Source organism: Gadus morhua, chromosome 14, assembly GCF_902167405.1.
Source record: "Gadus morhua chromosome 14, gadMor3.0, whole genome shotgun sequence".
Classification (NCBI taxonomy): Eukaryota; Metazoa; Chordata; class Actinopteri; order Gadiformes; family Gadidae; genus Gadus; species Gadus morhua.
This window is the reverse complement of record NC_044061.1, coordinates 22,115,846-22,143,290: the sequence shown is the minus strand read 5'-3', so window position 1 is coordinate 22,143,290 and position 27,445 is coordinate 22,115,846. Positions and strand designations below refer to the sequence as shown.

The 27,445-nt window shown below is 42.8% G+C and overlaps 1 protein-coding gene across 3 annotated transcripts in view; it reads left to right on the top strand.

The window, feature by feature from the left end:
- Window positions 1–27,445, top strand: part of vps13c (vacuolar protein sorting 13 homolog C) — a 61,232-nt gene that overhangs the window by 1,496 nt on the left and 32,291 nt on the right. For 2 of the 3 annotated variants that reach the window (XM_030377388.1, XM_030377390.1), the window contains exons 2-39: window positions 185–228; window positions 931–973; window positions 2,925–3,020; window positions 4,477–4,578; window positions 6,301–6,363; window positions 6,751–6,825; window positions 7,181–7,290; window positions 7,457–7,516; window positions 7,865–7,924; window positions 8,955–9,035; window positions 9,897–9,954; window positions 10,477–10,604; window positions 11,146–11,252; window positions 11,799–11,973; window positions 12,272–12,334; window positions 12,853–12,988; window positions 13,250–13,350; window positions 13,469–13,611; window positions 13,949–14,141; window positions 14,879–14,993; window positions 15,304–15,440; window positions 15,599–15,731; window positions 15,956–16,073; window positions 16,466–16,598; window positions 16,867–16,939; window positions 17,233–17,333; window positions 17,443–17,596; window positions 17,811–17,890; window positions 18,190–18,249; window positions 19,465–19,615; window positions 19,979–20,095; window positions 20,219–20,322; window positions 20,606–20,773; window positions 23,052–23,359; window positions 25,922–26,069; window positions 26,185–26,293; window positions 26,557–26,690; window positions 26,973–27,129. In XM_030377388.1, the coding sequence (XP_030233248.1) occupies window positions 185–228; window positions 931–973; window positions 2,925–3,020; window positions 4,477–4,578; window positions 6,301–6,363; window positions 6,751–6,825; window positions 7,181–7,290; window positions 7,457–7,516; window positions 7,865–7,924; window positions 8,955–9,035; window positions 9,897–9,954; window positions 10,477–10,604; window positions 11,146–11,252; window positions 11,799–11,973; window positions 12,272–12,334; window positions 12,853–12,988; window positions 13,250–13,350; window positions 13,469–13,611; window positions 13,949–14,141; window positions 14,879–14,993; window positions 15,304–15,440; window positions 15,599–15,731; window positions 15,956–16,073; window positions 16,466–16,598; window positions 16,867–16,939; window positions 17,233–17,333; window positions 17,443–17,596; window positions 17,811–17,890; window positions 18,190–18,249; window positions 19,465–19,615; window positions 19,979–20,095; window positions 20,219–20,322; window positions 20,606–20,773; window positions 23,052–23,359; window positions 25,922–26,069; window positions 26,185–26,293; window positions 26,557–26,690; window positions 26,973–27,129 (4,338 nt within the window). The remainder of the gene's footprint in view (window positions 1–184; window positions 229–930; window positions 974–2,924; window positions 3,021–4,476; window positions 4,579–6,300; window positions 6,364–6,750; window positions 6,826–7,180; window positions 7,291–7,456; window positions 7,517–7,864; window positions 7,925–8,954; window positions 9,036–9,896; window positions 9,955–10,476; window positions 10,605–11,145; window positions 11,253–11,798; window positions 11,974–12,271; window positions 12,335–12,852; window positions 12,989–13,249; window positions 13,351–13,468; window positions 13,612–13,948; window positions 14,142–14,878; window positions 14,994–15,303; window positions 15,441–15,598; window positions 15,732–15,955; window positions 16,074–16,465; window positions 16,599–16,866; window positions 16,940–17,232; window positions 17,334–17,442; window positions 17,597–17,810; window positions 17,891–18,189; window positions 18,250–19,464; window positions 19,616–19,978; window positions 20,096–20,218; window positions 20,323–20,605; window positions 20,774–23,051; window positions 23,360–25,921; window positions 26,070–26,184; window positions 26,294–26,556; window positions 26,691–26,972; window positions 27,130–27,445) is intronic. The other variant, XM_030377389.1, reaches the window with a different exon arrangement.

Below are 27,445 nucleotides of genomic sequence, written 5' to 3'. Positions count from 1 at the left end.
AGGTAACACAAACATAATTGTCCCTGTCATGGAAGGGGATTAGAGGGATTTCACTATGCTATGCTACTTGTCCAGCTAGGCTGACCTTTTAAGTAAGAAGCGGAAAAAAAACGATGCTCTGATACCTTATCTCTGAGTGAACCTGTTACTTCAATCCTCACTACATTGTTATTATCTTTTGCAGGAAATGTCGTTCTTGAAAATCTCAGAGTTAAGGAAAATGCTTTGGTAAGTACTTAGCCTGTTGCATTATAAAACTATTCTAAATCAGCTTGTCATCATTGTGCCGCAAAACCTCATGAAAACACCTCCCAGATTGGAAATGAATGAGCACCATCTATTCCCAATAATGACTTTTCAAGACACATTACAAATGGGGTGATCTTGTATTGTTGATGATCTTTTGATCGCTGCCATCATAGACCAGCCATGTGGACCAAGACTCACTTTCCACAAACCTTCAACAAACGATGTGACTCAGCACACAATAGCCCACGAGACTAGAGTAAACCTCTGGTTTTTAGGTCATATATATATATATATATATATATATATATATATATATATATATATATATATATATACAGGGCCGTAGCACCAAATCCTGGGCCCCTATACTATAGGTACTGATGGACCCCCTGCGCCAGGTTGTTGAAGGGGGGGGGGGGGGGGGGGGGGGGGTGAAGCGAAGCGATTGTTGGGGGGGGGGGGGGGTGAAGCGATTGTTGACGGGGACGGGGGGGGGGTGAAGCGATTGTTGGCGGGGGGGGGGGGGAAGGGTGAGATAATATTTTTTTGGTCATGGGCCCCCCCTCTGCCTTGGGCCCCCCCACAACTGTCCCCGCAGTCCCCGCAGTCCGACGGCCCTGTATATATATGACACTGTCGTACACTATCCTTGTAGATAATAGTCTTTTTTATTTCTTACAGAGTGAATTTGATGTGCCCTTCAGAATAAGAGCTGGCCAAGTCGGTAAGTGCAAAACAGAGCGTATATAATTACATAAATATCATGTTTATGGCTATTTGCTTATGTTTTTGCACAACCATATCCATGCATTGTTTTACATGTATTTGTTCAGCTTCCCAAGAGCGGCTGGTAGGGATGAGTTCCTAAACCCTAACAATGTGAACGGATGACTAAACTGACCCTAGTAATAAGGTTGTTAATTGTACGACCAAGGGTCAATAAATCATACAGTAGATGAGGCTCTATCTACAATGCACTGTTGTGCAGTTTTGAGATTAATTTAATATCAGCTTTTGTGGAAGGAATTGCCCACCTGATTCTGAAATGGCTGTGCTCACTGAATTGCTTGACACTGAAAACGAAAAGGCCACTTTACACATAGTTACTGACTAACATATCTAGTGCTCTTGCTTCTGAACGCTGATGTCCCATTACTGAAATCTGAATTGAGTTTGGGTCAGGGTGACCTTGATGATAACTTTCATATTGGATTGCGCCATGAGAGTAAATAGTGTATCAATAAAGGTTTTGTTTATTGACTAATCCAACTCTTACCGGTGAGTGTAAATAAGATTCACACACATATGTCGAGATAACCAGAACCTGGCCTTCAATGATTCAGGTTAATCAAACTCTAGACAATATAAAATATTGTATAGCAAATAATAAATCATTTAGGAAATACCCTTTTTTGTCAAACATGTGACAGGCTTTCGTCACGTTTTGTGAGTTCCTGGTTGATGAGTCATCTAGTGGCCTTCAAAGCCCACACTGCACTGTATTCATTGAAGTGAAGTTGGTTCCTAAAAAACTGACATCTTTAGAGAGCCTTTAGTTGGCTTGTATATAGTTTGCAAAAAAAAAATATAGATTCTTTGTGGTCCTCAAACATGTTCTAAAGTAGGGTATTTGAGTATCCCCCCAAAGGCTTTTTATGAACTATGGTTAAATTTTTTTCTGAAGTGATTTAAGATGCACACAACTCTTCTATGGTCTATTATAGGCTTTATTAACCAGGCCAAAATAATTTATTCTCACTGCTAAATTATTGATGGGGAAGTGAGGTGGATGTTCAATACAAGGTTATCTGGATGTACCGGTTCTCAAATTGTGATTCCACATCTCTTTATTTTGGCAGAGCATGATACTAATTCTACATGCGTTAGAGTTTACAGCTCCTGTGTCTCTACAAACTGGCTTATTATGCACATTTTTATGCCAGGACATTTAATGACATTCTAATCAAGTAAAATATTGCCAAGCGGGAATTCCATCACAGATTCAATCATTCGGCTCTACTAACTAACAAAGAGGTCAACAACAACAACTTCTCTTGTTTAAACTGATATTTTATGTTTTGCATGGAAACCAAAGCAGTGGTTGCCTAGTGACATGAGCAAGGTTTTTCTGAACGTTTGTTCAACAAGGCCCATAAGTGTGACATCAGTACATGGGGGGGTTCTGTGTGCTATATCTGGCTCTTAAGAGGTATTTTGTCTGTTGACATTGACTTGCTCATAGAGAATTACCTGTTCACGCCCCTCCTCCCCCTGTTTCATAGGTCTCACTGCACTCTAGCATGGCTAATGGTTGGTACGTCAGCTAAGCCAAGGTTTCAAGTTGCCTTGGCTTGCACACGTTAATGAAAAGTAAACGCAAGGTGTAATAAATATCTGTTTACCTGCAGGTTGTAAACGTAGCAACAAGGCCTGGTTATATTGAATGAGTCTAGACAAGGAAGCAGTTGTGGAAAACTGTAAAGCAGTTTAAAATGTTGTGAAGTGTATACAAAATTAAGGATTATAATATATCGGTCTACATCTAACAGTTTGTTTCTTTCCCACTGTTCATCTCTTATTTCCACATGCACTCACGTGGCCATGTTAAATCCATAAAATATCAAAATATATGTAACGTACTTTGAATTAATAAAACTATGATGTATTTATTTCAGGGAAGCTAACCTTAAAGATCCCATGGAAGAACCTGTATAACGATGCAGTGGTAGCCACTCTCGACGGTCTGTATCTTCTAGTGGTTCCAGGAACAAGTAAGTGAAGTTTGACGACCTACTTTTCTCTGAAAACGCTAGCGACTACATATTTCCCAAAACAGGTTTTTTGGCATTGGTAGCCGACCTGGCTAGGCAGTGTCAGGACCACTTGGCTCAAGTAGCGCTGACATGAACGAGGAGACCACGCTGATCACAAAGGAAGAACAATATTTATTAAATTAACTACATACAACCGTAATCACTAATGGGAAGCCAAACAAAAAGTGTAGTTCATATCAGTGTAATTTAGTGTAACGCAAAATAAGGTAATGATCCAGTCAGTTCAGTGTCAGGCCGAGAGAGAGAGCGAGCCGGCTCTCTCTCGGGAGTTAAAAGGCTCCTTTTAACTCCCGTCCAATCAACCCAATCATTGACCTGGCACGGCCCGTAGCACCAGCTCCCCTATTGGTGAGGGAAAGAAACAACAGGCAATAACGACACGCAAGGGAGAGAGGCACACCACGCATTATGAAAGGATTTGACACTATTAGTAGCCATGCAGTGTAAACTAGGGATGGCACAATACCAATTACATTTTTCTTAAATCAATTTGATTTTCCCTTTCAACTGCTTCCTGGAAGTGGTGTTTAACGTTACACCTTGGTCAACCTCTATTTAGTCCCTATTTAGGGATAGTTTCTGCCCTTTGGCTTGGAATTAGGACTAGTATTGAGATGGCCCCGCAGTAGCAGGCTATGACACCTGTGTCTAGATTGATTCAACAGGTCACCATGACTATATTCGTTGCCTAGCAGCCAAGCCGTAAAGGTCTGTTCTCAGCTCTCATTCATAGATGTGAATAATGCAGCTTGCTCAGGGAATTGACAGCTAAAAATAGACGCATTTTCTGCATTTAACTGCATTACGATCATCACATGTATGTTGAAAACACAAACAAAAACAATAGCCATATGCTTGTATATATTTGCATTTGAAAGCAGGTACAAACATAGACAGTTAAACAGACTTATGTTGACAATTGTAGTGATGATTGTTGAGGTATTTAAATATATTAAAAGTAACTTTTGAAAGTTACTTAAGTGTGTCTTGTGGCCATCTGTGTTTTGCAGAGCATCAATATGCTACAATAAAAAATGAAATATGGTAACAAATGGTAGTTGTGGAACAAATTATTGAAAATATATTTATCTTTAATAACTGCAGTCTTTCTAGCATTGATTGTTACCTGCATAGTTAAACACAATAAATAAGTTTTATAGTTAACACGTACCTTTCCACATACAGCACATTCATTTTTTTTCAATTGATTCATAGACAATATATGCATCATTTTTATATTAAGCCTACAAATACCTGTAAAATACTCATTGAAATACACCTTACCCTTCAAAGTCTATTTACCTACCCTTTTCTATTCCTCATGTTTAACTCTTTAAAAAGTCCCCCAATTCTTTTACTCTATATTCATGTTTGTCCAAATCTTTATTTACAGCCATCAAGTATGACGCGGACAAAGAGGAGCGCTACACACAGGAGGCCAAGCAGAGGGAGCTGCAGCGCATCGAGGACGCCCTGCAGATGGCCGCACGTAGGGGTAAGGCCGGTCGGATCAGTCACCACCCCCTCCCACAGGTTCCAGCCGGCCCCCCTTCATCCATTCCACACCTGAAACCACACTGCGCCGAAACCTCCAGAAAAAGGAAAAAAAGCTTTTGTTGACAGGAATCCTCAAACCCTGGTTTTGCCTTGTGTCCCCCTTTTAATTGTTTGTGTCATGTGTGTGTTTCAAGTTAACGCCTGAGGCACTGGTGTTAGGTTTTGCTTTAGTCAAATAACAGCATATCCGTTGTCCTTTCCATTAATGCCCCTTCTGCATTCCCGCTTCTGCTTTTACTTTACTTCATCTAAATCACGTTCACTAATCATCGGTTTTGATTCAGTGTGAGTCTGAATGTCTGCCTTTTGTGATTGAAAGTTTAGGCTCTCGGCAGGATGACGGTTGGAACATGGTTATATTTAGTTATGGTCATAAGTTACACAGAAATAGTCCTTAAACAATAAAGGCAACCATACGTAGTGGACTTGGGTGGGAATTATTTGAAAAAAATTATTGCTTTTCTTTAAGGAAATGATTGGGTTGACCTTGATTCATGGTGGATATATGTATTGGGAGCAAATTTATCTTTGAAGAATTAGTAGGTTGAAACTCACTAGAGTAATAAGCTATACACCCACACTCACATTATTCATCCCTTCACTGTCTTTTGCAAGTTCATAAGGTCAATGCACTGCATGATGCCTCATTTTGGATGATTCATTTTCCACTGGCTATAATTGATATCTGTTTCATAACGGCGCTCTGGAAATTAGAAGGGCTCTGTGCCATCTCAATATTTAAACTGGTGACTGAGGCCAGCAGCAGTCAGGGGTACCGTGACGACAGCATAGTCGTGAGCGGACGTCCAAAGCAAACATGCCTGGCTCGGAAGAAATTGATAACCAAACCGCTGTAAACCCACCGTCTCTCATCCAAGCTGTCCGTCACTCATCTCTGTAGCCTTTCAGTCATGAAACCATAAATTCAGTCTTTCAGGCCCTCAGTCATTCAAAGATCCATCCCTAACTGTGTAGAACAGGCTACAGCCACGTTGGCATTATCTGCCTCCGTCCCCATGGTGAACAACCAGGGAAGCTTAGTCAATTAGCAGTAGGCATTTAGCGAAACATGAGTCACGCCTCAGGGAAAGGGCGTTTCCAGATCTCAGCTCTGTGTGAACCACCTCTGGTCTACAGCGTAGCGCGATGAATAGAAGCCCCATACATACAGGGCCATCAGGATCGATTACATACAAGAGGAGTAATGAATGTCATGGAACATGAACTCCAGGATGTGCATTTTGGCATTTGGCATTCACATCATCATGTTCAATTTACATTTCATTGTCAAAATGCTCAAATGGTTAAAAGTAGAAGTATGAAATATGTGGATATGGACTGAGAGAAAGTGGTTATAACTAGATCTTTTTATTATCTCCAGTGACCTAAATTTAAATGTGAACTATCCAGATGTGTGCTTGCGTGCTTGCGTGCGTGACTGTGCACGTGTGTGCGTGACGTGTGTGTGTGTGTGTGTGTGTGTGTGTGTGTGTGTGTGTGTGTGTGTGTGTGTGTGTGTGTGTGTGTGTGTGTGTGTGTGTGTGTGTGTGTGTGTGTGTGTGTGTGTGTGTGTGTGTAATGGGCCAGATGGACAGCTTCATGTGTGGATTTAATGGTGTCTGCTGTTTACCTTGTGCTGACGTTGGCGTGCTGCTCACAGCCTCACAGACAGGAGACTTCCTCCTCGATCTGGAGAGCGTTGTTTACAAGGAGCAGGCGAACGGTAGGTCCTGTCTGTTCTCAACTGTTCACCGGCAGGTCATTTAAATGTAGTGCGTTTCGGACACAAAATCCTATAAAATATCCCTATAAAACATATTAGACCCTACACACACAACCTATACAATAAATAATTTTCCTCCTGCTTGGTTATGTGGTTCTTCTCTTCAGCAATGTTCTAAGGGTAACTACACCGGTGTGCACGAGGTGTGGATACTCAATTAGTTTGGGGTTCTTTGTTGTGGAAAACGTTTGTCTCGAAGCATTCATACATTTCCGAGTGTAGGAGCCCTTTGCACATCACTGCATGCTCTTGGGTTTTCTGCTGGGTTCCTGCTGCTGGGCTTACCCGTCCACTAACCCCTTTTGTCTATCCCTAACGCTGCGCTAGTCGGTAAAGGACACAAAAAGCCTGAAAAGCCTAAAAAAGGTTTCAGGAAGTTGAAACGCCATGAGAACAAAAAAGGTAGGTTCTGGTAACAGCCAATGTTTTGGCTGTCAATGAAACTTTGAGTTGTTTCATTGGATTGCGTTGTGATTTCATTTCTGATATTTCCCCGGGTTAAAATTTCCTTCTTTCAAAACATTTAGTTAAAAGAGGCATATCATCTTCGATATGTTTTGAATACTTTGAATAGAGAGAGCATAGATATGAGTCAATACTACATATATTATAGTTATCTTTACTTTTGAACGACAGATAGAGATAAAGATATCAGGTCTTCACCTGAGCGACCAGCCACATCAAGCACATTCAACCTTTGCTGTAAATAAATATAATAAAAATTGAAATGGGAAATCTTGTGTTACAATGATTCCAGAAAAGCCCCAAGATGAGAAAAAGGACACACTCATGGAGAAACTGGCCGCCCAAGTCATTAAGAACATCCAAGTGAAGTTAACCAGCGTCCACATCAGATATGAAGATGATGTAAGACATAACCAGCATGCCTTCATTCCCAGTCGATTGGCTCATCTCCAAGATGGCAGCCTTTTGGTGTTCAATGTTTGTTAACTTTCAGTGGAATGTCTGCTTTGGATGTTATTATTAAAGTCATGTTCTATTGAAGACGGGTTCTGTGTGGGTTCTCTTACAGCTGTCGGACCCCGAGTGCCCCCTCTCCATGGGAGTAACGATGGCAGAGCTCAGCCTACAGGTGGGTAAATCACACACACACACACACACACACACACACATTAAAACACACATTAAAACACACACATACACACAGACACACACAGACACACACACACACACACACACACACATTAAAACACACATTAAAACACACATACACACAGACACATGCACACAAATACAGATCAACACACACACACACACACACACACACACAGATCAACACATACACAGATCAACACACACACACAGATCAAAATACACACAGATCAACACACAAACACACACAGATCAACACACACATACCTTAACCTTTAGAAGCCTTCTTTCATTCAGTAATTTAACCACTGTCTATTTCTGTTGGCAGACAGCAGATGAAAACTGGAAGACATGTATACTGAACGAGGCAGCCAAGATAATCTACAAGGTAGGCCTTCAAGTTCTGAATCATGAAATCATCTCCATTATGCAGCATCTGTATGTACAACAAATCCAGTCACGTTGATTTTAAATTTATTAAAAGCAGTTGTTGCCTGGCAGCCAAATCATTGATATTGAGACTGGTAGGAACCAAGCTTATGTTGTTTTGACTAAGGTTGGTAGTGTGTTGAATGGTCAGAAAAGGTTTCCTTGTTTTGACTGGGAGGAAGCTCCAAGGTAAAAGATTAACTATGATAAAAGTGGTTTCAATTTTATGTTCATCTTTTATTATTATTATTTTATTTTTTATAAATGAATCAGGTGGAGGTATGAATCTCTGTCTCATGTCAGGCATTTACCTATCCAGCCTTTTAAGATTTCTCAGTATAAACAATAATGTGCAATAGTTAGCATTAGAAATACTACATGCAAATATATGGACAAAAGGTGTATGGTAAGGTCTAAGGTAGTTATGTCTATATACAATGATAGATAGATAGAACTATTTATATATATATTTATATGATTAGATGTATATAAAATCTTTTAAATAGATTTTTTTCATCAAGTAGTGTGCGCACACGAATGCACTAGAGACAGCTATCCTATATGTGTGTACAAAGTATACAGCATTATATAACCTGTAACCTTGAGTCACATGACTCAATCACATGCATCCCATCCTGCAGCCCTTCATTAAACATGAAAGTGCTTTAGTCCTCTTACTGGAATCATGTGAATTTAAATGAACCACTAGCTTTGGCACTCAATTTTTATGTTTATGATAAGGACATTAGCTCAGTCTGGGTTTGGATGTCTCCCATGATTTTAATCTCACTGAATAAATAAAGAAATATATATATATATATATATACGCTGTACCATATAACTTTGAACACACCAGATAATCAATAGTCAATGCTTACAGCTTTAATGCATGAGTATGGTGCAGTTGTTTTCTGCAATTGTCTGTCAATTTGCCAGACCAGGCCGGCCATGCCTTATTCCAATGGTTTGCCGCTTTTCTCCCCTCTCAGCTGGGTCGCCTGGACTGCCTTTGTGCCTACTGGAACGTCAACAGCCCCATCTTCTACAGAGAGTCCTGGGAAGTGATTTTGGTATGGCCTGATTACCTTCCTAATGTTTTCCACACGTCCCTCGAGTGTTAATGTGTTTGTGACTAGGCGCATGACACTTTATAAGTGTTGTTGATATTGAGATCAGTCTGGTGAATGGATTAGAAATGGGATCAGTGATCAGTAGATAATTCATGGTTCCCAGCACTAGCACTGCTAGGAGTGGGGTTAACTTCAGGTGATTCAGGCCTGAATGGTTTATTTTTGGCCTAAGAGGTGTTCTGTATCAAGGCTCGTCCCAGGGGTCCATCTGGCTTTTTTGTGATGGCAAACTGACAACCTGACTCTGTGGCCTTGTTTCATAGATAGCTCCTTCTGTTTTGCATGATTTCAGCTGCTCCTTGCACTCCCTTTCCCTCATGTAGACATGTATTGGTTGAGGCACACCGTTGTTGTTATTTTTTTACTGCTGTCATGTGATCCGACCACACAAGCTGTTCCATCGCTCTTGTTTTTGTGTATCGTTTAAGAAGCAAGGCTATGGTTAAAAATAAATGTTTCTGTCACATGCTGTGTTTTTCTCACACGAAGAGCTTGTTTATAGACCCCTTTTGTCAGTTAACCTCATGATTACATCATAGCGTAGGTAGAGGTAAAAAACAAGGCCACAACTGGAGGCAAAAACAAACAGTAGGCTTCACCAAGAATCCAGCTGATGTCACCTTTCTGTTTGGTTGAGCCAGGAGTTTTCTTTTGTCTGTTGTAGGTATGGACATGTGACTTCATGTATTCAAGTATAGCCACTTAATAACAGCCAAACAGGGAGTGACGTGCCACTGCTAGTCGGTCGTAAATGTTATCGCCGCTGACCTGCTGTTTTTTTTTGATTTGGTCCTTTTCCAGGAAAAGCTCAAAGCAGGCATCAGCACCAAGAACGAAGAGCTCATGGACCACCAATACTGTAAGGTCCTTACCCAGCTCAGTATTAGCCACATTAGCATCTGAAAGGCAGAGGAAGCCTTTTGAATGGATCTTGAAGCCGCGGCCCATTTGATCCGGCACAGCCCCAGGCGGGGCTGGGGTCGTGTCACACTTAGCCCTCAGAGGGGATTTTTCATGCAGATCCTCACCTTTCATGTTCCCAGAACTATTATCTTCCCCTGATCTTAACGCCTACGCACACAGCCGGCCTTGTTGAAGCAACCCAAACACCCTACTTACACACATACACATACAATACAAGCACACACACATCTACACAAGAGAAGGTATATAATGTGTGTGTGTGTGTGTGTGTGTGTGTGTGTGTGTGTGTGTGTGTGTGTGTGTGTGTGTGTGTGTGTGTGTGTGTGTGTGTGTGTGTGTGTGTGTGTGTGTGTGTGGTGATGTTCTTTAAAATAGTAATAAGAAAAAGGAATTGTATTTTGATATTATGTATCATTCAATATAATTGATGAAGTCTACTGTTTGGTTCCGGCTGCAGTTTTCAAGCCGGTCTTTGCCTCGGCTAAGATGTGCATCAACCCTACTGCTGAGCTGGAACTGAAGACCCCTAAAGCTAACCTATATCTGGAGGTCCAGGATATCGCCATAGAAATCACCAAACCACAGGTACCCAGCCACAAACATGCCCTTAGAAGCAGACTACCCTGTAGTAGAACTCACTACTAATTACTCACAAGCTCCTATTCGCTTATTCCAATACACATATGAATTTTATGTATGGTGAAAATATAAGGGCATTGCCTGATGTCTGCATAAGGTCTCCTATCTCAGGCAATACGGCTTCAGGCCAAAGGTGGAAGAGTATATCAGATCTTGGTTGTTCAACACTGCATCGTGTCTCATTGAAAAAGGCCTCAGCCTTTTGCTATTTAAGAAGTTTTGTTTGATTAGACTTAATCTAACTCCATATACAGACAGCAGCTGGTTAGCTTGTTGAAGAAGCTTTTAAAAAAATAATAATGTAGGGACTCATTGTCTAATCTTTAATAATTTTTGTAATGAAATGTCGGCACCACATTCATATGGTAATATGTTTCATGACATCAGGTAGACAAAGATACAATAATACAATAATATCATAAACGACACAATGTAATAACTGATCGAAGAAGATGAGCTAATTGTGATCCGACTTCTCCATCCACAGTACGTGACGATGGTGGATCTACTTCAGTCCGTCGACTGTATGGTCAAGAATGGGCCGTACCGCAAGTTCAGACCTGAGGTCCCAGTACACACCAACATCAGCATCTGGTCAGTTCATCAGATACTTTATGAATGCTATAGCGTTGTTGTCCTGCCAGAACTATCGTATAGCGAGAGAGAGAGGGCTATGCCGCTCCAGTTGACTGTAACGTGAGAGGAAGAAGACTGCAGTACCTGGCTCTGAGCACCTGAGGCAGAGTGGCTAAGCAGAGTAGCATCATACTATATGAGATTAAGCTATATTAGACAAGAGGAGAGTAGATTCAACTTTATTGTCTTTGCAGTAAAGAGTACAACTACAGAGACAATGGAATGTAGTTTAGCATCCATCCTAAACATCCATCCTATAGTGGAATATATAATAAATATGAAATATGCAGCATGGACAGAGTAAGTAAAGGAATGCTAATAGTAGATGTTACATATGCACTTCATCTTCGCTATAACACAGTCATTGGGGCAACACTGAGTCAACACTGAGCAATGAAAAAAATAATAATCCATAAATCCAACCTATCCTTAACAAAATCCAACGTGTGTGTGTGTGTGTGTGTGTGTGTGTCTGTGTGTGTGTGCACGCTGTCTCTCTCACAGGTGGGGCTATGCATTCAAAAGCATCCTGGAGGTTCACGTCCGTCGGTTCAACAGGATGTGGTCTTGGTCCAACATCAGGCAGCACAGGGAGAACCTGAAGGCCTACAAGGCAGCCTGGAAGGCCAGGCTCCTGACCCAGGGAAAGCTCAGTGTGGACACGGACAAACAGGTCCAGGTACGCCTCACCTGGGCCTGCTGTGGGCCTTGGTTATTGTAGTGTGTTGTTGTTATATATAGGGGTGTGACGTTTCACAAAACTTAAAGTCCTGCTTCATAAAACTGTATGGGGTTACCCTTTTTGATAGGGTAGGGTTTTAATGCATCAACTGAAGAAATGTCGGAGAGATTTTATGGAAATGTATCAAACAATTGAGGGGGTGAGGCACGTCAGCCCACCGTGCTGCAACCCAAAAAGGCTCCACACATCTTTTGTTTTACTGAACATGTTTGTCGTTTGACTGTACCTCTCTCAGGACCTGGAGAAACTACTGGACGTCTTCAACATTACGTTAGCCCGACAACAGGCCAAGATGGAGGTACGGTAACGTCTAAGGTTTCTTTATAGCTTGTTTGGAATGGTCATGTTTAAAACATATAATTTATAGGATTTGTCTGTATGTCAAGAACCCAGGTTAACTGTTGACGTTGTCTATGTCGAGATGCCATCATTTCTGTTAGACTCACCCCCTCTCTTGGTGAAGGCGGGTTCCCAAATTGGGCATTTGGCAAGCAATTGACCACTGATTGGACACATGCATACAGTAGTTTGGCACAGCTATATTTTGCTGTTATTGCAAAACATTTTCTTTTCATAATGCCAAAATTATTTGTTTAACGCCACTTTTATTTCAAAATGTGTTTATTTTCTCGGGATTCAAATATAAAAGTATTATTGTTTCAAATGTACTTCCTTAATGTTTGAGTTGTGTGTTTTGTTTTGAATTCCTTTTCATTGTGTTTCCCAACCTAATCCCTCTCTTATATGCATTATACTATCGCTGTTATTTCCCGTCATAATTGATTCTGGCAACATATCCTCATGTCGCCCCACCAGGTGATCCGCTCGGGCCAGAAGGTGGTGGCTAAGAAGACGGCGGCCGCCCAGAAACAGGGTGGAGGGGGCTTCTTCGGCGGCTTCTTCAGCCGGAAGCCCAAAAAGGAAGAGCAGGAGGAGTCCATAGAGCCAGAGAGTGAGCCTCGCAGACCCCTCTCCTCTTGAACCTGCACCCCTGCTGAAGTCTTCTCACACCCCCATTACATGCATTCACACCAAAAGCGAAGGCGCGGCGAGAATACAAAGTCAATGCAAAGACCCAAATAGATGGGAATTTTCTGGCGGCCAATAAATATGTTGATCCCATGCATCATACTACGCGTGGGACCGGCTGTCATGACATCATGGATCCAATGTCGTAGTGCTAATAGCTTGTTTCTACTGCTCTGACCCTCAGGTTCAGGGTTGGATGAGCTAATGACCACCGAGGAGAAGGAGAAGCTCTATACTGCCATCGGTTACAGTGGAAGTAGTCACAACCTGGCCATACCCAAGCAGGTAAACCCCATACTCTAAACCAGTCTGCCATCATGAACCACTATCCAACCACACGTCTCTCTCTATCATCTGGTCTCTTATTGTTCTTTTTGTTAATTCATTGTCCACTCATTTGCAGTATGTGGCGGTTGTAGCCAACTTCAAGCTGTCCAAGACCTCCATCACTGTGAGAGAGTTGCCCAACGTCCCGGAGATCCTGAAAATCCAGATGATTGACCTGAGCACCAAGATCTCCCAGAGACCCGGAGCCCAGGCCATCAAGTGAGTCATCACCCAGACCAATAAAGAACACGTCAATACCTAAACCCCTTTAAACGACGAAAAAAGGGATTTAGTCGCCCATCCCCGGGCAGCAGTAGCTCAGGAGGTAGAGCGGGTTAGCTGGTAGCCGCAAGGTTGCTGGTTTAATCCCCGGCGTGTCGAGGTGTCCCTGAGCAAGGCAGCTCACCCTCACTGCTCTCGACGAGTTGGCTGTCGCCTTGCGCGGCTGACACCGAACGTCAGGCGATATTGTAAAGCGCTTTGGATAAAAGCGCTATACACAGTGAACGCAGTCCTTTAACCGTTGACACCTCCCCCCCCTCCTCCCCTGTCCCAGGGTGGAGGCCGCCCTGGCGCGCTGGCTGGTGACCGGCCTGAAGCAGCAGGGGGCGGTGCCCTCGCTGATCGCCTCGGTGGACGAGGCGGCGTCCTCGCTGCTCAGCGTGCGCTTCGAGCTGAGCCCGGAGGAGAGCGCCGCCGATCAGCTGCTCCACGTCAGCTCCCAGCCCGTGGAGATCATCTACGACGCGGTACAGAGAGGGTTGGGGTTGGGACGGGGGGACGGGGGGACGCGGGGGGTCGGTATCGTGGTTGGAAGAGCATAATTATAACAAGAATAATTGATAGGATTTACAAAGCACTTTTTTTGGAGGTCACTCAAAGAGACTTTGCATCATAGAGAATACATATAGAAAAGAAAAACAAGAAAACAAAGTAGAGAAAAATTCTAACTAAGGTTTGGAATAGAGCCAGGTGCGGTATGAGGGCGGCTGAGAGGACAGAGCATGTGGGAATCATCCAGATACATATTTGATGGCTGCTTCTGCTCAATGGTATTGTGATGCATTCAACACACCCACATGCATAGCTGCAGTGTTGTGGTCTAGTGCCTGCACCCAGTGTTATTCTGTGCTTCTCCTTGGCCAGCCCCTGCTATTTGAGTCTGGACACACCAGTAGGGCCGGATAGTTCAGTAACTCAACTAAAGCATTCTGAGCGCTGTTGTCTGCACCCATCTGTAGGCATCCTTGAGTTAGATACCTCCTCCTTAATGACATATATGTATCCAAATTCAATGTATCTTTTGGGTAAAAGTCTCCAAAATTGCTAAATTACAATACTAAGCAACAGTAAATAGTAGGACGTTTTGCAACACGTGTGATGGGCCCAAGGGTTTGAAAGGTTAACCAGCCAACTGGGATACTTTGAATCAAGAAAGAATGTGTTATTATTAATTTGTACTTGTCTGTGTCTGCTTCCCCTGCAGCTGACCGTAACCAGCATTATGGAGTTCTTCAAGACAGGGAAGGGAGTGGACCTGGAGGTGTTGACCTCTGCCACACTCTCAAAGCTGGAGGAGATTAAGGAGAAGACCGCCACAGGTGAAGATTCTTCAAGGGCCAAGTGGCCATTTTAGGATGGAAAGGATGGCTTTCTTACCACTGTTTCTGAATTATTTAATCTGGGATGTGCAATGAACTTGTTGTGCTGTTGTTTAAACATTACATGCAATTTCTACATTGAACAATTTGTATTTCTCCTAACATTTTTAATGTATCCATTTTCCACCCATATGACTCATTCTTCATTTATTTTCGATTAGTGAAGTATATCTATTTGTTCTGCGAATTTGCTGGGGTTGTAAATAATCCCTCTATTTACCATTGAATGCTATTGCCTTGTCTCCCACAGGTTTGTCTCACATCATCGAGACCAGGACGGTACTCGACCTGAGGATCGACCTAAAGCCCTCCTATCTGTTGCTCCCAAAGTCTGGCTTCTACCACTCCCAGACAGACGTCATCATCGTAGACTTTGGTAGCCTACAGGTCAGCACATCCCAACACTGTTTTTCTAATTTTTTCCAATTTCATCGTGTTTATTTGTTTTAGGTTTTCTACAGCAGACATTGGAAGTTTGCTTATACCTAGTGGTGCTTTTTTGTGTAATGATTTGTTGTTGCTGTTGTTGTTGTTCCTGTCATCAGCTGAACAGTGTGGACCAGGGCAGACAACAGGCCTCCTCTGCCAGCTTCTCGTCCCTGGAGGAGATCATGGACCGGGCCTATGAGAGGTACTCCCTGGAGCTACGCAGCGTCCAGATCCTCTACAGCAAGTCAGGTACGCACGCACGCACACGCACACACACTGCCCCATTTCAGTCATTTTACACAACAATGTGTACTGTGTACATTTGCTCCCCGCTTTGACCCAACTTTAAGTAAATGCTGTGTGTGTGTGTGTGTGTGTGTGTGTGTGTGTGTGTGTGTGTGTGTGTGTGTGTGTGTGTGTGTGTGTGTGTGTGTGTGTGTGTGTGTGTGTGTGTGTGTGTTCATGAATGGCAGGGGACGCCTGGAAGACGGCACGGCTACAGGGCTCCTCTGCGCAGCACATCCTCCAGCCTATGGACTTCACCGTGCAGCTGGCCAAGTGCATGGTGGAGAAGGACGCCCGCATGGCCAGGTGAGCACCAAGCTCAAAGGGAATTTAGTCTTTCCTTTGTTTTATTAAAGGTGACATATTATGCCACCAGGTGTGAGTGTGAATACGGTGCTCATCTATCCGTCACACATCTAGGCGGACACGCCCACTTGTGATGTTAGAAGAGGATTTTCAAAAAACGACTTCTAACGGCTAATCACACTCACACCTGGTGGTATATTATGTCACCTTTAAAAAAAACGGTATGCATCCCACTGAAATATGTTGGAGTTGGAGCAGTTATGGAACATAACTGCTAAGTTATGCCTGCCGAGAATTATTTGTGTGCTGAAAAGCTTTTGATAATTGGGATACACACAGCATGTAGACCGCGGTCTATAATGAGACTGGTGTCATGTTCTGCCGTTCCCCAGGTTCAAAATGTCGGGAGAACTACCTTTAATCCACGTGAAGATTTCCGACCAGAAGATCCGAGGGGTGTACGAGTTGGTCAGCAGCATCCCTCTTCCCAACATGGGCTCGACCCCGTCCACCCCCACCCAAAAGGTATGGTGGACCCCAAACACATTAACACAAAATTCAGTTATCAAAATAAAGCTATACAGATAGAATATGGGGAGATATGTGTCATCTTCATTGTCTCTTTTGCCACCTTGCATGTCTGTCCCCAAACCTGTAATGCGCTGACCTCACCACATACTCAGTGAGGCTGCCCTTGTCTGCATGTTTGGTGTCATAGTTAGAACACGTCGCTTTGTGTAACAGTCTAAGTAGCTGTGTTTTACAAGTGTCCTCTGCTGGTCGTCTGTTGTAGATTCCCTCCCTCGCGGGGGCCAGACCCGGCGTGCTCAGCCTGCATCCAGCCTTCATGGATACCATGGAAACAGGTTGGTCTGATGGGCTACAGCACACTGGTCTGTTTCTATGGAGACTCCAAGGTGGTTGTCGTTGACGACCATCATTTGGTGTATTTTGCGGCAATGTGACTAAATGCGACATACTTGGCCCGCGCAAAAGAGACAAATTTGAAATTTGCACATTTTGTAGCTCACTGAAAGCTGTCATGACTGTCACTCAAACGCCATCAAGAGGATGGTCATTTGTAACGTTGTGGTTCAGATTGCAAGCCGTACATCGTAGGTTTGCAGACACTGTGATGATCGTTCTGCTGGTTGTGTAGATTCTGATGAAGACGCCAGTGGGCGATTGATGGATGAAGACCCCAAGAAATCAGCTGTGGAGGAGCTTACTGACGTGCAATTCAAGTTTGAAGTCAAAAAGGTGTGTAGGTGTGCCTTAGTAAATTTCCCATTCGTAAAAAAAATGCAGTGTTCAATCATCAATACATCATATCGTTGTATTGTGTGTGTGTGTGCGCGTGTTTGTGTAGGTCCTGCTGGAGCTAACCAGGCAGGCAGCCCAGGAAAACACAGTTTTAGTCCTCAGTGCAACCGAGCTAGGAGCTGAAGGCAAGCTGAGGTCGTTTGACTTCACTGTGACCTCGTACCTGCGCAAAGTAGGCCTGGACTTCTTTGAGATTAGGGGTAAGAAACCCTACACATACACACACAACACGTGTCATGTAATTTCCTTCCACTGTCGTCTTTTCACCTTCTGTCAAATCGACTGGTTGTAGTGTTGCTAGGACTGCCTCTATCGCTACATAATTAAATAATTAAATTAATAAATAGATAATATAATGCATGATACTATAAATACCAGTGAGGTTTATGTATAAGTGTTTCTTTCTACTACCAGATCAGAGGAATCAGCCTCTCCATCTAATCAGTTCCTCAGACAAACAGGGCACTGACCTGCTGAAAGTGGACTTCATCAAGGTAGGTCGGCTGCACTGTGAGTAGTAGACTCATTAGAATTGGAGTAGAAAGTAGAAATATAGAAGATTGATTTGAACACATTTTGTGTGTCAAAGCGAGATAGCTTAAGTGTGATGGATAGCAACCATGTTGATTGTGTGTTTGTGTCATTCACAAAAGAGGGCCACGATATTAGTTAAACACTGATCCATGTCAATTGATCTCTTTGTGTATACACAGAAGGGTGGACTATTAAGAAGCCTAATCTTATTATTATCCTATTATTATCTTTGTGTGTGTGTGCGTGTGCGTTTTCCCAGGCTGATTCTAATGGGCCAAGCTTCCAATCTGCCTATGACAACACTGAGCAGACACTGAAGGTGAGTGATGCACCAGCTCATTTGTTATGTTTGAGGCGTAACCGTGGATACAGAAGGCCTTCGAGGCCGACAGGGATAGATGATACCCATCATCAACACCTCCTCACAGGGACATCTTTTACATAAGCACAGAGAATATTTATTGGTGTATTTTTAAACTATTTTTATACAAATTGCCATTCTCTCCATTCCAGTATTTTATAACCTTTTTTCTCTTTTTTACAAATGTGGCCGGAAGACTTTAGATTTTATAACAAGCTGGTCATTTAAATCGCAGGTTAATGTGTGGGCAACTGCATATTTACTGTGGGTTAGCCGTCATATGTTGTGTCAATGTTTTTAGGGACAATAGGGCGAAATCCAAAAGCAATAACAGCAGTATAACATTTCCTTTTTTATACAGAGCTCAATACGATCCATGGCCCTTGTCCGACCTGATAGTATGTGCAGGTGCATACCAAGTGTGGATCTCTCATAAACATCCACCACGCCTGAATAAGCTGATTAGACTGTGCCCTTTGGTGGACAAAGGAGTTTGTTTTATCTTGATTCAAAACAGAATCTCGGTATTTGTCTTGTGTAAACAAGAAGCACGCCTAAGACTTGCAAGTTTACCTGAAGTTTTGCATAGTCTGGAAACAGATCAGACAATCTCTTGGCTCCAAACAAAACTCTCAGTCAGCAAATTCCAGCTGGCGACATAGTTAATGACAAAACTGGCCCACATATTACACATGCAGCACATGTAGTGTTTTACTTGCTGAGTATGTGGAGGGTATTAACTACTGAGTAGCAATGGTGTTTTGAACATTCTGAGTACATGCAATGCATTTCCTACTGAGTGATGAAAAAGTGGTTCAATTGAACTTGATCCCACTGGTAGCATTTACCCAGCACCTCCAGAGAACCCATGGGTGTCGATTATTTGAAGATTAACATTGAAGGCAGAGACGTCAAAGGCTTTAGGCCTGATATTGACAGAACCAAAGGCAGGGTAGTATCCCACTTGTAGACTGGTTTGGATTTGTAATTTAATTAGCAATAGACTATAATAACTGCGTGAATAACGAATGGATCGGATGGCATATCTGCAGAAAATCTTCTTGGCTGTAGTGATAATACAAATGCTAACTAACAAGGCGCCTTTCAATTGGAGAAAGGAAGGGAGCTGCCTCTAGGTGTGTGACCTTTCTCCATCTTTCTCGTGGTCCCCAGGTGGAGTTCTCCTCGCTGGATTTCCTGCTCCACACCAAAGCTCTGCTGTCCACCATCAACTACCTGAGCAGCGCTTTGCCCTCGGAGCTCATCGCCTCCAGGGACACAGACAGCAGGAGGCAGGTGGAAAGGGCCGGGCCGGGCAAGACGGGTGAGCTCAACAAAATACAAATAATGAAAAGCCATTAATATATCCTTTCCTTCTAGACGTTTAATGCAGGGATTCAGCGAAGACACGTTTTACATTTTAAGTCTGGCTTCAACCCCACGTGCTTTGTGCTTTGTGTGTGTGTGTGTGTGTGTTGTGTGTGTGTGTCTGTGTGTGTGTCTGTGTGTGTGGGTGTCTGTCTGTCTGTCTGTCTGTCTGTCTGTCTGTCTGTCTGTGATCCATAAGACACTAAATGGCAATGAACAAACTATTTTGTAGTATTGGATGAAGGTAAACCAAAAACATTTTATCAGTCAACAAATACCTATCGTATGTTTATAATGTGTGCCCGTAATGGTTTGTCAGTGTCAAAAGGCTCCAAGGATGGTGGTGTGTTTAACCTCAAGCTGTTTGCCATGCTGGGATGCTTCCATGTGGAAGTGTATGATGACCAACGTAGTATCGCTGACATCAGAGTTCAAGGTAGGCTGTCCTTTTCTCTATTTGCATTTAAATCATCATATTGTGATCCTATTTATAACCTTGAGCATGCATGACTCCATTGACTTAAGTTTCATCATCTCTTTATTGTGGTCTGTTGCTTAGGCATCGACGTGTCAGTCCTGGTCCAGGCCAAGGAAACACAGGTGTCTGCACGACTCCGAGACATTGTGGTCATGGACGTTGACCCAAAAACGATTCATAAAAAGGTACATTGAACTAAAAAAACAATGCTTGCAAATTTCCCTAAGTCATGGTTTCGTTCCGGAATGAGTTTCATCATTTGCTGTTCAAATAGGCATACATGTGTATACATAGAAACGCATGTTCTTAGTTCAGAGAGAGACCTGTCCTTTATTTGGGAAAGCTGCCATATCTGCCTTTAGAGTCTGCAACAGTAGAAGTAGCTGTAGTGAAAGGTTGCAGCACAGTTCACTAATCATCCCACTATTCATGTTGATTATGACTGGATGCCGACTAATCTGGTTGCAGGCGGTATCCATCATGGGCGAGGAGGTGTTCAGCTTCAAGCTGTCCCTATACCCCAGTGCCACCGAGGGAGAGGGCTACTCGGACACCTCCAAGGTGGACGGGAAGGTCACCCTCCGACTGGGCTGCATCCAGATTGTGTACCTGCACAAGTTCCTCGTCTCCCTGCTGGTGAGAACACAAACCTCCGTCGGTCTTGGTCCCTTTTTTCGCCCTGGGTTTTATTTCTCGTCTTTGGTGCCACGATGCAGCCACTATGTGTATCATTTGTTTTTCTTTTGTTATCTAAAGGTTGTATCCGTGTCATTGATATTGCTTTAAAACCGTGTTCGTTTTTGGAATTTTGATAGGCACACACTTCACTATGGTTCAAATAGTTGCGGACATATTATCTGGCTTGGGAAACAAAGGTGCCGTGCATAGTTGAAGATTTACCGTTTTTTGTAAAAAACATATAGAAAAACGATAATATGCACACGCTTGTGTGCATACTGATTCCTTGTCTTCTATGTCATGTGTTGTCTTCTATTTATTTTATTTTTTTGTGTGCTTAACTGTCTCTTGTTCTTTCCAGACATTTCTTAGCTTTCAGTGTCCTTCTGGGGATGAGGTACAACCACTGGCATGCAGCACTGAACTGCATTATAAAATATTAACAGAAAACAAGAACGTCTTGCTTGGCAGCCTCACTCACAGAAGCCCTGCTGCTTGTATCATAAAGGTTTTATAGAGTTATCACCTATAGTTATTAACTTTATATAGTGTATCATAACTGGACACGGGAAATCCAAATAGGAGGAATACTCTTGTCGGTAACAAAGCAGTGTGGTTATATCCTGGACAATGTTTAATCTTTATTAAGCCACACCTTCTCTGACAACATAAGGTGGCATTTAACCCAGTAGTCTCTTGACTTGGTAAACACACAGGTGCTAGGATGCCCTCATAAAAAGTATGAATGGCATACTTAATATAAAGTCCATGCAAGATGCATGTTACTCCAACACTGCACATCTCCCCAGTGCTTCTCAATGTCTCGACAATCTGTAGGGCACCACAAGTTATGCAGTAAACAAAAGAGACAATATATTCGTTGTGAGGGCGTGAGGATAATTACTCCAAGTACTCCAAGCTCACATATTTGCTGTATCTGACAATTAGTTTGAGTCCCACGTTGAATAGCCTCTTTATCCGGTTTCAATGTTCCAACATTCACCCTGTTCCCAAAGCTGTGATTTGATTTTGTAAACCCTCCCCTTTGTGACATTAGGTACAGTAGATGAAAAGCACTGTTTAGCCTATCGGATGAGGCCACTGCAGTGACTCGGACGCCGCTTTAGGGTGGGAAACACTTAATTTACCGGCCTAGCAGATGGCATGAGGCAAAGAACAATGATGCATCGGAAACAAGCACACCGGAGTTGTCTGAATATAGATTCATAATCAGATTCAATCCTTTGTAGGGCATCAGTAAAAAGTGATGCAACAAAATACAGAAATAATAAGCGATTGTTAATCTGATTGAATCCTTTGTAGGGCATCAGTAAAAGATGTTACAACAAAACTACAGAAATAATTAGCGAACCAACTAATAATCGAATAGCTTCTCATGGATGGATGGTTGAGGATATTTGAGCAGTGTTCGGTGTAATGAGATGTACGGATGCAAACAGAAAGTAAATGTATGTTTGCGGTCTTGACCTTGTATTGCTTCTAATTACCCTGCAATGATTCCTGACTGCATGTCAGTGCCTCGATGACTTGTGAGCATTGTAGAGAGAAGGCTGAGGTCTTGTACATTAGTAACTGGATCTGGTTTGCCTTACGTTCTGTAGCGAATGACTCGGGTTCGGCACAGCAGAGAAATTCAGAAAGCGTCCGGTTAGGCATACAATGTGCTGGTTGCTGGTTGAATTGTTCTTTGCAGTGAACCCAATAAATTTGCTACACCATGTAGGGAAAAACTCTTAATCCTATTCTGTTTGAGCCTTATTAAAAAGTCTTATTCTGGAATGGTTTGTCTTGGCATACAATGCGGAATGCTTTTCATGTGCACCATGTAACAATACTTAACCCACTCTGTCAACCCAACTCTCACTCAACTCTGACTCAACTCTCACTTTGAACCATTATTTGTGTTATTTGTTCCACCCTACTTCCTCTCATTTGACATCAACTGTGTGATTTCACCTCTTTAAATTTTTGTAGAGTTTTCATTTGTATTATTGATTTTACTGTATTTATTCTGCATTGCATGATTTACTAATTTAATGTATTTCTTTAAATACACATATATTCAAAGAAAAATTGAAGCCGTGAAATCCTCACAACTCCTCAACCCAAACCGGATTCCCTCCATGGCCCCTCTGTGTGATCCAAGTGTTCGAGCCAACCCAGTGTGTTTCTCACCTGCCTGGGTCTCGGCCACCTTCCTCCCCCCTTTCTTTAGATGTTTGTGGACAACTTCCAGACGGCCAAGGAGGCTCTGAGCGCCGCCACGGCCCAGGCGGCGGAGAAGGCCGCCTCCAGCGTCCGCGACTTCGCCCAGAAGAGCTTCCGTCTCTCCATGGACGTCCGGCTGAAGGCGCCCCTCATCGTCATCCCCCAGTCCTCCGTGTCCCACAATGCCTTTGTGGTGGACCTGGGTCTGATCACGGTGGGGAACAGCTTCTCCCTGATCCCCAGCGAGGGCCATCTGCCGCTCCCTGCCGTGCTGGAGAAGATGGATGTCAAGTTGACACAGCTGAAACTCTCCAGGTAACTGAAGACGTAACTAGTCTTTTAAAAAACAACACCACACAAGACGAATCATAATGCCTTCGTCAAATGTAGTTGATCCTTTCTCACATATCCTAGGGCCTTTTTGCCTGCTAAGCCCCAAAAGATATTTGGTGTGATGAAACATTGCATTGATTGTGGTTGGCTCATGGCGAACGTTTGAGAAGGAAATTTAATTGATTGTTTTAAAAGTTTTAAAAGCTGTTATTTTATTTATTTTATTGGTTTAGTTCAGGGACATTGCACACTAATCAACATTCAAAATGTAAGTGAGCCAGAGTTAGCCTGAGAGGCTAGTTTTCGTCTGTTGTCCCCTGCCAGATATTCAAAAGGCAACCTAAAATTACAGAAATAAAATGCATATAAACAAAGATTAAAAAACAACATAGTAGTAAGAATGAATTGACAGACAATGGCAAACCAACAATAAAATAAGCAGACACTAAAACACAGTGTACATTAAACATTATAGGAAAGTGCACAAAACAGTAGATTAGAGCAGGACAAATGCACCTACAATAAAAACACATTCAGCAGCATAGAACACAAACATGCAGAACAAACATATATAGCAGCATAAAGCACAAACATGTAGCACAGACATACATCAGCCTAAAGCATAAACATGCAGCACAAACATATACAGCAGCATAAAAACACAAACATGCAGCACAATTAACTTAGAACATGACCTGCACAGGACAGGAGCACACAAGAGACAAGCAAGCAGGACACAGCATTTACCAAGAAGTCGGCAGGAGAAGCAATTGGTGTTCAGTTGTATGGTTTGGATAATCAGTGACATATTACTGATGTCTGCATATATGTTAAACGTTACACCTATATATATATATATATATATATACAGGTGCTGGTCAAATTATTAGAATATCATGAAAAAGTTGATTTATTTCAGTAATTATATTCAGAACGTGAAACTTACATATTATATCAATTCATTACACACAGAGTGATATATTTGAAATGTTTATTTCTTTTAATTTGGATGATTAGTACTGACAATTACTGAAAATCCCAAATTCAGTATCTCAGAAAATTAGAATATTAGTTACGACTAGTACAAAAAATGATTTTTTAGAAATGTGGGCCAACTGAAAAGTATGAACATGGAAAGTTTCAGCATGTATGGCAATCAATACTTAGTTGCAGCTCCTTTTGCCTGAATTGCTGCAGCAATACGGCGTGGCATGGAGTCGACCAGTCTGTTGCACTCCTCAGGTGTTATGAGAGCCCAGGTTGCTTTAATAGTGGCCTTCAGCTCTTCAGCATTGTTGGGTCTGGCATCTCGCATCTTCCGCTTCACAATACCCCATAGGTTTTCTATGGGGTTAAGGTCAGGTGAGTTTGCAGGCCAATCAAGAAGAGGGATACCATGGTCCTTAAACCAGGCACTGGTAGATTTGGCACTGTGTGCAGGTGCCAAGTCATGTTGGAAAATGAAATCGTCACCTCCATAAAGTTGGTCCGCGGCAGGCAGCATAAAGTGTTCTAAAACTTCCTGGTAGACTGCTGCATTGACCCTGGACCTCAGGAAACACAGTGGACCAACAGCAGCAGATGACATGGCACCCCAGACCATTACTGACTGTGGAAATTTTACACTGGACTTCAGGCAACGTGGATTCTGTGCCTCTCCTGTCTTCCTCCAGACTCTGGGACCTTGATTTCCAAAGGAGATACAAAATTTACTTTCATCTGAAAACATAACTTTGGACCACTCAGCAGCAGTCCAGTCCTTTTTGTCTTGAGCCCAGGCGAGACGCTTTTGACGTTGTCTCTTATTCAAGAGTGGCTTTACACGAGGAATGCGACAGCTGAAGCCCATATCTTGCATACGTCGGTGTGTGGTGCTTCTTGAAGCACTGACTCCAGCTACAGTCCACTCTTTGTGGATCTCCCTCACATTTTTGAATCGGTTTTGTTTGACAATCCTCTCCAGGGCGCGTTTATCCCTCTTGCTTGTACACTCTTTTCTACCACATCTTTTTCTTCCCTTCGCCTCTCTATTAATGTGCTTGGACACAGAGCTCTGGGAACATCCAACCTCTTTGGCAATGACCTTTTGTGTCTTGCCCTCCTTCTTTAAAGTATCAATGGTCATCTTTTGGACAGTTGTCAAGTCAGCAGTCTTCCCCATGATTGTGTGTCATACAGAATCAAAACGAGAGACCATTTAAAGGCTTTTCCAGGTGTTTTGAGTTAGTTAGCTAATTAGAGTGTGGCACCAGGTGTCTTCAATATCTGACCTTTTCACCATATTCTAATTTTCTGAGATGTTGAATTTAGGGTTTTCATTGGTTGTCAGCTATAACCATCTTCTTTTTGGCAAAAAACACTTATAATGTATCAGTCTGTTTGGAATGAATGTATACATTCTACAGGTTTGACTTTCTAAATGGAATTAATGAAATAAATCAACTTTTTCATGATATTCTAATAATATGACCAGCACCTGTATATATAATGGACATATCTATACCGAGGTCACCCATTCACCCTAACCTCCATATCTGCTCATAGAACCACAGTGAAGCGGGACTCTCAACAACCAGACATCGAGATCCTGCAACCGATCAACTTGGAGCTTCTCATCCACCGTAACCTGGCCGCCTCGTGGTTCACCAAGATCCCCGGTGTGCAGGTCAAAGGCGTGCTCAAGTCCATGAATGTGAGTCAACACAACACCCTTCTGTTCCGACGTATCACAGTTGTCGCGCGCTCTGAGCACTGTTTGCGATGTGATCTCGGTGTTTTCATTTCATTTCCATCTTCCGTGTCTCCAGATGACTCTGGGCGAGGAAGACTTTGGCGTGTTGATGAAGATCTTGGTGGAGAACATTGGAGAGGGCAGCAAAGAACACCAAAGGGTCTTAAGGACACAGGGGTCCCAAGGTACCCCCCCCCCCCCCATTTATTATATTATGCAAGTGTCGCATTACACAGCACATTGGTTTTCAGCATGCTGCACTGTGTACAATGAGTTTGTGATTTGTACTGGTTCCTTTTCTTCTTATTCTTGCATGTTCAACTAGATTCTGGATTCCGAAGTAACTCCCAGTCCAATATTGTTCTGGTGACTAGAACAATATTGGACCGCGAGTGACCTCTTAATCCAACGTGTGTGGTTGTAACGTCTGCATGGTTCCCCCTCCTAGAGAAGGCAGTGCTGGCTGCAGAGCAGGCGGGGCCTGGGTCTCTCCCAGTGCGACCAGGAGACCAGCCCCTCCTGACCAACGGAGCGGTGGAAGAAAACGCGCTCAACGTTCTTCTCAACTTTGAAATCAAAGAGGTGCAGCACATCGTCTCTCACTGACCCCTTTAAGTTCTCACCCAGTGTCATGGAAAAGTTATAGCACCATATAGACTGTGTTGAACCTGTAGGCTGCCCCCTCAGTAAGCCTAAAGATTCAGAAAATAAAAAGAATCCTTTGAGACTGTAATCATTTGATGAAGGTTACAATGCTCCATTTCGTGTGTGTGTGTGTGTTCGTGTGTGTGTGTGTGTGTGTGTGTGTGTGTGTGTGTGTGTGTGTGTGTGTGGGTGTGTGTGTGTGTGTGTGTGATGTTGAAGGTGGTGGTGACGCTCACCAAGTCACAAGAGCAGAAGGAGAAGGCCTTCCTGGTTTTCCACATGGCCCAACTGGGAATAGACACCAAAGTCAGGAAGTCTGACATGTGTGCCACCACCTACATCAAGAAGATCTCAATGAAGTGCCTGGAGTTCACAGGTCTGTAACCATGACGATCACCACAACTCATTCAAACAATGACATGATGTAAAATGATTAATATGCATCATTATTATAGTTACATTTTATGATATTATTAGTTTAATGAATCTCATTCCACAAGGGCCTTTCTACTTGAGTCATTAATGGCAAAATGGTGAAAGGAAAGCTTTTAGAGCGTTTATGCTTGTGGAATAAACCAAAATGATACAGTACTTTCGCATCAATGAATAAATCCACATTAGGTTTTTAAAGGACAGTGCGATGCGTATGTTTATTTCTCTCTCCAAATGTACCTCTACAGTGTGTGTGTGTG